Raw genomic sequence first — 11,895 nt, 5'->3', positions numbered from 1 at the left:
GAGAGTGTGTGTGTTTATTATCAGCATTTGACAGAAAAATCATTTAAATAATATCAAATTTATGAGTTTTCAATTAGTCAGTAGCACCTGGGATCATGGTTTTGAATTTATGAGAGAGAGAGAGAGAGAGAGAGAGAGAGAGAGAGACATCACAATGCACAGCTTAATTCATCCCAACATTCATTCAAACAGAGGCCAATAATCAAAGCAACGAAATAAATAAATAAAAAAAAAGAATAGACGAATTAAAAAAACTCACCTAGGAGTCTCTGCATATCCTGTGCCAGTGGCGACGTCTCCTTCCCTGGCCACGCCGAGAGTCATCAGGACCAGTGCCAACAGGACGCCGGCGATGACGATGAGCCCCAGAGTGGTGAGGGTCGACGTGCTGATGGTGACGCTCTGGTTGGTGGTGCCGAAGAGGAGCAGTCTGCCGTCGGCGCCCTTCTCCGGCTCGGCGACCTCGGCGGCGTGGCTGAGGGCGAGGGCGAGGACGAAGATGGCGATAACTGCGGATAAATAAAGAAATAGATAAATAAATAAAGAAAATAGATAAGGAAACACATAAAAAATAAATTATTAGATATATGAATGAATATGAAATGAACGAAATAAAATAAATCAATAAATAAATTCAATGAATAAATGATTTCATAAACAAATAACAAGATAAATAAATAAGTGAATAGATAAATAAATAGTTAGATAAATAAATAAAGAAAATAAATTAGGAGATAGATAAAAAATAAATTATTAGATAAATGAATAAATATGAAATGAAGTAAATAAGATAAATCAATAAATAAATTCAATGAATAAATAATTCCATAAACAACTAACAAGATAAATAAATAAGTGACATATAAATAAATGATTAGATAAATAGATAAATGAATAAATGATATAGATAATTAGATAAATAAATAAATCAACAAATAGATAAATAGATAGATAAATAAATAAATACACAAAAAACTTGGAAACAAAAACAATCTATTGATTGTTTGGAAGGACTGGATAGAATATTGGGGTTGAAAATAGGCAAACAATCTTGCCCAGACACTGGGAGTCTGTTACGAGCGGCGAGGGGGTTTCCATGCTAGAATGAGTGAGGGATAGGCCGTTTTGTCTTACTCAAAAGATGCTTAAGCCTAGATAATAATAATCATAATTTTTAAAAATATAATTCTGATATCTGAAGTGCTCAATAAATAGCAGAATTCTTAGAGTTTATCTGAAAAGTATTTGATAATTGCAATAATCTGGAACTCCCAACATTCTTCAATGTCCCCCGAATCACATGATCTGTCTTTCTCCCAGATATTTCTACAGAGTTTTTTTTATTTACTTTCAGTCATGCAGGGTTCCACTGTCTTGATACCTTGCACACACACACACACACACACACACACACACACACATATATATATATATATATATATATATATATATATATATATATATAGCCTTGTATGTAGTTATATTAGCGGCAATTATCAAAACTTGCTATTTTAGCAAAAGAAAAATAGTTAACTCACAAAATTATATGAGCTTTTTCAGAAACAAAGTTAAAGGCAGTAGATCAGTTGCACTGAAGAGAAATATTGACACAAGAACAGTTAAAAGCACATTCAGTTTAAAACATCCAAACTCTTTCGCAGAAATGATGATAACTAATTGCGCGAGAGTCAAACTGCTTCGCCAAAAGTAAGACAATCCTTCGGGGCTCGAAAAAGAATTCACAACACTTTGCACTTTTCGTACCCTTGGCAACCATGTCGACTGTTGTTGTTGATCAACGTTCGAGAATCTCCAAAGAGAGGGTAGCGGGGATGCTGCTGATCTGATTGCTGTTGAAGCTGGAAGAGATCTGATGACAGAGATGTAGATGGCAGCGCTTAAGTAGCGCCGAATTCTACGACAGCTGTTGCCATCATCAAGGATTGCTAAGATAATCGTATGTGGCGGGCTTGCAAGAATAGTTTCTCTAATTCTCTAATTTTGGCTTCGGACGCTCGCAGGACAGGTGGCTGGTTGGCCGTGCTTGCTATTCTGGCGAATCGTAATGGAGATGAAACTGTCGTTTAGGAGGGAGAAAGCCTCCTCGGGTTTCTATTTCTGAGTAAAAGCAAACCTCAGAGGAGACGGAGATGCTAATGCGCTTTCTAAATGAGCAGGTAACGTAGAATATCACGGACTTCTTTGGATTTGCAGGGATGCTGGTCAATTGAGATGCTATGTTATTGTTGAAGACCCGGCCGAGGAAAGCAATTTGGTTTATGATACTTTATTTACCTATAACTGTCTAAAAGTTTATGCAGTTTGTGATCTTCCTGACTAGCAGGTTATTCTCGTTTGTGAAATCAATCTTATAAATTATTGCGTCCTGTTTGTGGCATCACAGCCTAATATATCAATGACTCCAGATAGTGACATCTCAATTTGATACATTGCTCTATATAGCTTTTGCTAACACGGTCTAATAGGTCGTTCATGTCGGCTAGTAATATAATTTTCGATTAGATAATTAAATACAATTTGGTATATAGAAACTTTAGAAGTTGTTCTTTTCAGTTAATGACATAATCTAGAGAAGTATTTTGTTCGTCCACATCTCATTCCAATAAATAGTCCCATTTATCTTGACAAATGACTTCATATTATATTCTAAACAGAGTATGGTGTTCATAGTTTAATCAATAATTCAACAAATTTGAGACAGCAATATTCTCGGGATGTATTCGATGTAGTCAGCAATGTCAAAATGAATTCTATGTAATTTGTGATAATAGTATTTTTAATAAAATCATCCTTCCTTTCCGCTCATCCTCTCCCTAATTCTGTCTTTGCCTGTTTGTTATTTTCTCAATTCACTTCCGTTGAAATAATTGTGGTCTGAGAAAATTTCTATAATATTTTCGATCTGAAAAAAAACGCTACTAATATAATTGACAGAATATTCAGAATGAAGTAACATTTCCTTTATTACCATTAAGTCACAAACAAACAAACACACACACTCACGTATACACAAAATAAGTTTTTGCATAACTTTACGCTTCAGATAAAAAATGGAACATCATACTCTTAGCTTACGTTCACACACCACACATATTCGTTATTTCATTCTTCTCTTTTTCCACTAACTGATTGATCGTTCTTATCTAAAAATACTCATAATTATTATTATCATTAATATTCATATTTTAATAAGTAATCTTAGGACTTTGCAGATCCCGGGTATCTAGGATATTGATGTTCCTTCCGGCTGGGTATGCATTTACGTCATATTAGTTTTTATAAGAAATTATATCTGCAACATTAAAATCAGTATTACTATCTCTATGACACAGGTGGTTCGCTCGTATAGTGGTTAGTGTCGTGGCATGCCACTCAGATGTCGTGGGTTCGCGTCTCCCCCAGGGCAATGAAAAATGACTGGCTCTGTATCATGATCAGTTACTGCTGCAGTGTTGGGGGGTCTGCTGCGGTGGGAGGTTGAAACGCATTCATTGGAAGCTTGAATTTCAAGTCAGTGGCCCCTTTGGTGTAGTTGTTCCATGTGAATAGGTTTCATAAACTGATATAATGCTAATAAATAATAGTGAGGCATAAACATTTTGTTGGTTTATGCAGATTTATCATAATACTTATCACTATATTTTATTAAAGTTATTTCTCAAGTTTCCATAAACACTGGCATGACATATGAGCAATATTGATAACATAAGAATAATATTCACTTTCAAAAGACTTGAAAAATCATGACAAACATCGATATTTGCAACAACTTTAAAATTCAGTACTTCCATTTTTATTCTCATCTAGTAAATAACAAAAAAAGCAGTTTTACCAACCCAGCGTTTACCTCTGATACCTCGAATACTTTGATAAATTCTGTACCACTAAACAATTAAACAAATATTTGTTAATATAAATATTAATTGAGTAAAAATTCCAAAGTGGGATATTTGTTTATATTAACTCCTTTAGAGCAGAAAATATATAAATTAAAGGTAGATATTTACGTATACTTCTATAAATTCTCTATTTTGCAGTTGCATTAAAACTGATGCTGAATTATCAGTTACCATTTTCTTAACTGCAGCTGAATGACCAACTCTTAAAGATTTTATGGTAATGTAAGGGAGGGTCGAGACGGAAAGTCCTTAGCCTAGGAACAATACGTACCATACCAATGTTCGGATTAAGGTACCTTTTTTCTGGTTATTGATGTAGATGGATGGGACGATTGTTTTCCTAATAATAATAATAATAATAATAATAATAATAATAATAATAATAATAATAATAATAATAATAATAATAAAGTGTACCGATGTATTAATTTTTCTGCATTATCTAAACGAAGAACACGGAAAAATTAATATATCGGAACATATTATTATTATTATTATTATTATTATTAGTGATAATAATAATATTATTATCGTTATTATTATTATTATTAGTGATAATAATAATAATTATTATCGTTATTATTATTATTATTATGATAATAATAATAATAGTAATAATAATAATAATAATAACTATTATTATTTATTATTATTATTATTATTATTATCATCATTTCTCGTCGAGAACCGGTAGTTACAATAATAAGAATAATAATAATAATAATAATAATAATAATAATAATAATAATAATAATAATCATTATTATTATTATCTCTCGTCGAGAACCGGTAGTTATAATAATAATAATAATAATATAATAATAATAATAATAATAATAATAATAATAATAATAATAATAATAATAATAATGCTAATAGATTCACAATTCCGTGAAAAACAATCTGAGTAATAAAAATCCACAATTATATAGTAAATATATTACTATGGTTTTTTCATAGTAATATATTTACTATATAATTGTGGATTTTTATTACTCAGTAATAATAATAATAATAATAATAATAATAATGATAATAATAATAATAATAATAATTATTATTATTATTATAATTACTCTTATTAGTATTATTACTATCTCTCGTCGAAAGCTGGTCGTTATAATGGGTTCACGAGCAAACAAAACGATACTCAGCGCTGGTTAACCGCAAAAGCATTTGTCGTACAACCCGCGTACTAAATTCAGGAACCTGTATATAACGCGTATTTTTTGCGGGGAGACTAAACAGTAATTTTGCACTGACTTTGCAATTACAAAGCATTCTTAATGAATAGATTTAGAGTCTTATACACCAAATAGACAAGGCATATGGCATAAGCGTGTCTACTGTCTAAAAGTATTCTACGACAGACAAATGGCAACTCATGCAAACAAAATGATTCGTGTTTTCGGAGCATATACCACTGAACGTGTTTCGGCGATACATTTTTGTAATTCAGCGAGAGAGAGAGAGAGAGAGAGAGAGAGAAAATGCGTACGTGATCGACACTTCTGTAATAACAAAAGAAAGTGGAGTTTACTTTTATTTCTCCGGAGCGTGACTCAGAAGATGACGATAAACGCCTTTGGTTGTCAGTCAGTCGGACGAATTATGATTGCAGAGCGTACTTAGATTGTGTATCTTTGACGTCATCTCACGCATGCTCGCGCACGCGCATACAAACACGCGCACGCGCAGTGCGGTCGTGATCGACGCCGGCGGTTTTTAGGCCTCAGACCCTGATCAGGGCCCCCAAGCAAAATCTGACCTCTCTCGATCGGGACGCCGACCTAGAAATTCACAGGTCACGATCAGCCGGCCCCTATAATGCATCTTTGCCAGCGTGCTCGCCGGGGGTAAACAATCTGTCATTACTGCCTTTCATTCCTCCAACAGGATTTGAAACAACACTCGAAAGAGAAAGTTGGAAATTGACGTTGTCATTCTTCTTCTATTAGCCAAAAATCGAGATGGGAGGGCAATTTTGCTCTAGATTAATCTCTCGGACGTAAGACGGTGCTTATCACCTGTGAAGTGAAGCTGTTGTTATGATATGCAAATTATTATATTTTAAAGGCACTTCGGAGTCTGAAATAAAGGCGAGCACTCAAGCAACCAAATAAGAAAGGGGTCAAGTGAATAACTGATGAATATTCAATGTGCAATTTGCTCCTATAAAAAGGATTTAGTGAAACTTGACTTCTTCGTAGCGTAGACTTTAGTGCGCTCTCTCTCTCTCTCTCTCTCTCTCTCTCTCTCTCTCTCTCTCTCTCTCTCTCTCTCTCTGTGTTTACCTGTACTGATAAGGATAGTTGCGGAAGTTTCCTGGACTGTAGATTCATTCTTAATTCAGCTACTAGAGTATGAATTTGGAATAAATAAAAAAAGCTTTATTCTTCTATGCAGACACCCTTTAAGGAAAACATGCTAGCACTTTACATGTATATAGATAAACATGCATATATATAGATATATATATATTTTTATATTTTATATATAGATACATACATATATATTTTATATATATGTGTGTGTGTGCGTGCGTGTGTGTGTGTGCTTGTGTGTGTTTGTGTGTATGTATGTGTTTGTGCGAGTGAGCAAGAAGTATTTCGGGTGTATACCTATGCAACACCAACAATCCGATAAATTTTTCCATACTAAACCAAATGCAACACCGACGTCTAAGGAATAATTTATAACAAACCTTAAACTGCCTGAGAGAGAGAGAGAGAGAGAGAGAGAGAGAGAGAGAGAGAGAGAGAGAGAGAGAGAGGAAGTATACATAGCTGGCACGTTCCTATTCCTGAAGAAATGTTTAGAAAGTTTTAGATGGAAATATTGTCATATTCTCAAGCCATGACTGTACTCTCTCTGTCTCTCTCTCTGTCTCTCTCTCTCTCTCTCTCTCTCTCTCTCTGTGCTAATGAGGATGATACACATTTGGGGATTTTTCCCACACTAATGGAGATGGACATATGTATGAGGGGAAAGTCACACTCAGGTATCCATTTTCACATTCTCTCTCTCTCTCTCTCTCTCTCTCTCTCTCTCTCTCTCTCTTTCGAGGTTATAATTTTAATAGAGTATAAGTACATATATTCAGTTTTGGATCTCTCTCTCTCTCTCTCTCTCTCTCTCTCTCTCTCTCTCTCTCTCTCTTTTCTCTCATATTCCATTTTGGATTCTAGTTCTCTCTCTCTCTCTCTCTCTCTCTCTCCTTTTCTATTTTGGGATTAAAATTTGAATAGATTATAAGTACACATATTCCATTTTGGATTCATAGTTCTCTCTCTCTCTCTCTCTCTCTCTCTCTCTCTCTCTCTCTCTCTCTCTATTCTGGGATTAAAATATCAACAGATTATATTCCATTTCATTTCTCTCTCTCTCTCTCTCTCTCTCTCTCTCTCTCTCTCTCTCTCTCTCTCTCCATTTCGAGGTTAAAATTTCAATAGATGTTAAGTTCATATAATATTCCATTTTGGGTGCTCTCTCTCTCTCTCTCTCTCTCTCTCTCTCTCTCTCTCTCTCTCTCTCTCTCTCTCTCTCTCTCTCAATTTCGAGGTTAAAATTTCAATAGATGTTAAGTACATATATTATTCCATTTTTGATGCTCTCTCTCTCTCTCTCTCTCTCTCTCTCTCTCTCTCTCTCTCTCTCTCTCTCAATAGATTATAAGAGTACAGTTTTAAATTTAGGTTAACTTCAAAGATAAACATCCGACATTTACCAATCGGGAACCACATATTACTGGCTACTTCAGGAGCAAGAGCCCGTGCTGGCATAAGGCCAGCTCAACCCACAACGAATCGCGAACCACGGTGTTTGACCATCAGTGCCACGAAAGATAATTTTTAAAATTTTTTACCGGATTTTTTGTTTAGATTTTTTTTTACCAGATTTTTTTTAGATTTTTCTTTTTTTACCAGATTTTTTTTTTTAGATTTTTCTCATTCTTAGATACGGCAAAAGTAGGAAAATAAAGAATGAAAAGAGGGGAATTTTTTTTTTTTGTATTTTTATCAGCAGAACTCTTCCGTCAATATTTTTTTTTTATTTTTTTTGTCTGTAGATATGGCAGAGAAAGCATAAAGAACAAAAGGGGTTACGTCCCTTTCCCTACTTCTTCATGGTTTGTGGTTTGTTGGTCTCCTTGTTAGATGCGCAGAAAGAAATGAATGAAAAAAAAATGAAAGAAGATGAAGAAAGGTGTTTGTTTGTTTGTGCCGTCTACTTTTTTTGTTTACTGTTTGTTTCATGAGAAACAAATGCAAAAATGAATGAAGTGTTATATATGTTTGTTTGTGGTCTACATTTTACTGTTTGTTTCGTGAGAAACGATTAAAAATGAATGAAGTGCTATATATGTTTGTTTGTGGTCTACATTTTACTGTTTGTTTCATAAGAAACGGATACAAAAATGAATGAGAAACTAAAATGCACAAAATGAATGAAGTGTTATATATGTTTGTTTTGTCTACATTTGTGGTCAAAAATGAATGAAGTGTTATATATGTTTGTTTGTGGTCTAAATTTTATTGTTTGTTTCATAAGAAAGGATTAAAAATGAATGAAGTGTTATATTTTGTTTGTTTGTGGTCTAAATTTACTGTTTGTTTCATAAGAAACGGATATAAAAATGAATGAAGTGTTATATTTTGTTTGTTTGTGGTCTAAATTTACTGTTTGTTTCATAAGAAACGGATACAAAATGAATGAAGTGTTATATCTGTTTGTTTGTGGTCTAAATTTACTGTTTGTTTCTATATATGTTTGTTTGTGGTCTACATTCTACTGTTTGTTTCATAAGAAACAAATGCGGATACTACATTTTAAAAAATGCAAAAATGAAGAATTGTTATATATGTTTTTTGTTTGTTTGTTTGTTTCATAAGAAACAAATACAAAAATTAATGAAATATATTTGTTTGCGGTCTACATTTTACTGTTTGTTTCATGAGAAAAGGATACAAAAATGAATGAAATATATTTGTTAGTGGTCTACATTCCACTGTTTGTTTCATAAGAAACGATTGCAAAAATGAATAAAGTATCATATTTGCTTGTGGTCTACATTTTACTGTTTGTTGCAGAAAAACGAACCAAAAAGGTCAATGAGGAAAAAAGAAGGAATATGGTTTTATTTTTCAAAAATTTTGACATTGCTTTTTACCTAATCGGGTATATCAGAAAGATACTAATTCGAAAGATAAGAAAGGATGGTATTTTGCTTTTCATCTATAGAAGAAGAAGAAGAAGAAGAAGAAGAAGAAGAAGAACAAGAACAAGAAATCAAGAACCAGAAGCAGCAGAAGAAGAAGAAGAAGAAGAAGAAGAAGAAGAAGAGGTAGGAGAAGAAGAAGAAGAAGAAGAAGAAGAAGAAGAAGAAGAAGAAGAAGAAGAAGAAGAATAACGACATCAAGAACCAGCAGGAGCAGCAACAGAAGAAGAAGAAGAAGAAGAAGAAGAAGAAGAAGAAGAAGAAGAAGAAGAAGAACCAGCGGCAGCAGCAGCAGCAGCAGAAGAAGAAGAAGAAGAAGAGGTAGGAGAAGAAGAAGAAGAAGAAGAAGAAGAAGAAGAAGAAGAAGAAGAAGAAGAAGAAGAATAACGAAGGAGCAGCAACAGAAGAAAGAAGAAGAAGAAGAAGAAGAAGAAGAAGAACAACAACAACAACAACAACAACAACATCAAAAACCAGCAGAAGAAGAAGAAGAAGAAGAAGAAGAAGAAAAAGAAGAAGAAGAACAAGAACAAGAACAAAAACGAGAAGCAGAAGAAGAAGAAGAAGAAGAAGAAGAAGAAGAAGAAGAAGAAGAAGAGGAAGAAGAAGAAGAAGAAGAAGAAGAAGAAGAAGAAGAATAACAACGACATCAAGAACCAGCAGGAGCAGCAACAGAAGAAGAAGAAGAAGAAGAAGAAGAAGAAGAAGAAGGAGAAGAAGAAGAAGCGTATTTGTTTGTGCTGCAGTTTTTGCAACCATCACCTACGAGAAGCGGCGTCGCGGAGCAAATTCGCCCGGAATGTTCCGGAGGCATGAAATATGGGAAAGAGAAGGCAGCTCCTTACACGAATCCTCATTAGAGAGAGAGAGAGAGAGAGAGAGAGAGAGAGAGAGAGAGAGAGAGAGAGAGAGAGATACCAACTTTGATTATGAGTGAAAATAGCACGTCCTGCTTTCTGTGTGTACTCTTTGCACTCTTTGGCCCTTTGCATTGGTCTAGATAGTTTCTCCGTGCTGAAGTGGGTTCTTGTGAAAATATATATATATATATATATATATATATATATATATATATATATATATATATATATATATATATATATATATATATATATATATATATATATATATATATGTGTGTGTGTGTGTGTATATGTATATATATACAGTATACATTAATTTATATAAATATATATATATGTCTATATATATGTATTACATATAAATATATATACATATATATATATATATATATATATATATATATATATATATATATATATATATATATATATATATATATATATATATATATATATATATAAAGATAATTGAGAAAAAATAAGAACAAGCGGAACAGAACAACAATAATAAAGGATTAAGAACGAGAAATGAGAAAAATCACCATCGATAAACAAAACAATAAAAAACTAAAGACTGAAAAATAAAAAAAAACTAATAATAATAATAATACTAATAATAATAACAACAGCGATCCCACGTGGGGGGAAACAGAATGCGATAACGGATCCGAAGTACTTAGTACAAGTAATAGGTTGCCGAAGTCACGAGCCAGCCGGGAACCGCCGCAGCAGTAGCCGTGCAGCCCCAGGGAAGTAGGTGAATGGACTGGCAATCATTCAGGTTTGCGAAGAAACGAGTAAACTAAACGATTGTAATGACTGACATTGTTGTTGTGTTAGGTTGCAGCAGGCGAACGGGAGACAAGGGGCAGGGTGTGTGCTTACGTACGTACATACGTACATACACGCACATTATGTATACAGTGTATGTATGTTTGTATGTATGTATGTATGTATGTACCTTAAACATACGTAAGTAATTTGTATATACTTATATAAATATATATAGTATATGCGTGTATGTATGTATATATGTATGTATACGTGTGTATATATTGTATATATGTATGTATTGTAAGTATAAATGCCTTAAAGAAGCCTTAACATACGTAAGGAATTTGTATATACGTACATGTACAGTATATATATACAAACACACATACACACACATTTATATATATTCATTTATATATATATATATATATATATATATATTTATATACATAAATGTATATATATGTATATATATATATATATATATATATATATATATATATATATATATATATCTATATATTTATATGTATAGACACACACACATGTGTATATATATATATATATATATATATATATATATAAATATATATATATATATATATATATATATATATATATATATATATATATATATATATATATATATATATATATATGCGTTTGTGTCTTGTTGGTGAAGTTGCAATATCTGGTGTAATGAGGAGAGGTTCGTGTAATATCATCGTACATCAGTAAAAATCTATAATAAAATTTGAGGTAATGGATATAAGAATATGTTAGGTCAACGAGAATAAACAGTTTCAATAATCAGTAGCTATTTTAATGATCTAATTGAAGAAATGCTCATAAAATAAAATATTGTTTATGTTCTATTTTATCTATTTTCCTATTTTATACTTTACCCACCAGTCGACAATCAGCCAGATATAAAATCAATTTTACTTCGTTGTACACCAAGAAACTTTCAATAAATTAATAAAAAAATTCTACATTGTCTATAATTCATGTCGTAACAAATTTGAAAAATCGATTTTACTTCATTGTACATCAAGTCATAGAAAAATTATATTTTGTCTGAAAACAGTTCGTGCGGTAAAAAAAAAATAAAAAAAAAAAC

At 32.5% G+C, this 11,895-nt stretch overlaps 1 protein-coding gene across 1 annotated transcript in view; it reads right to left on the bottom strand.

Annotated features, from left to right (window-relative positions):
- Positions 1–2,250, bottom strand: part of LOC136827659 (uncharacterized) — a 3,056-nt gene extending 806 nt beyond the window's left edge. Inside the window, exons 1-2 of the mRNA XM_067085128.1 lie at positions 1,765–2,250; positions 260–509 (exon numbers count right to left, since the gene is read on the bottom strand). Of these exons, the coding sequence (XP_066941229.1) occupies positions 260–509; positions 1,765–1,777 (263 nt within the window). The 5' untranslated portion in view covers positions 1,778–2,250. The remainder of the gene's footprint in view (positions 1–259; positions 510–1,764) is intronic.
- Between the last annotated feature and the right edge of the window lie 9,645 nt (positions 2,251–11,895).

The sequence above is a fragment of the Macrobrachium rosenbergii genome, chromosome 42, assembly GCF_040412425.1.
Source record: "Macrobrachium rosenbergii isolate ZJJX-2024 chromosome 42, ASM4041242v1, whole genome shotgun sequence".
Classification (NCBI taxonomy): domain Eukaryota; kingdom Metazoa; phylum Arthropoda; class Malacostraca; order Decapoda; family Palaemonidae; genus Macrobrachium; species Macrobrachium rosenbergii.
This window is presented reverse-complemented; position numbering and strand designations above follow the sequence as displayed.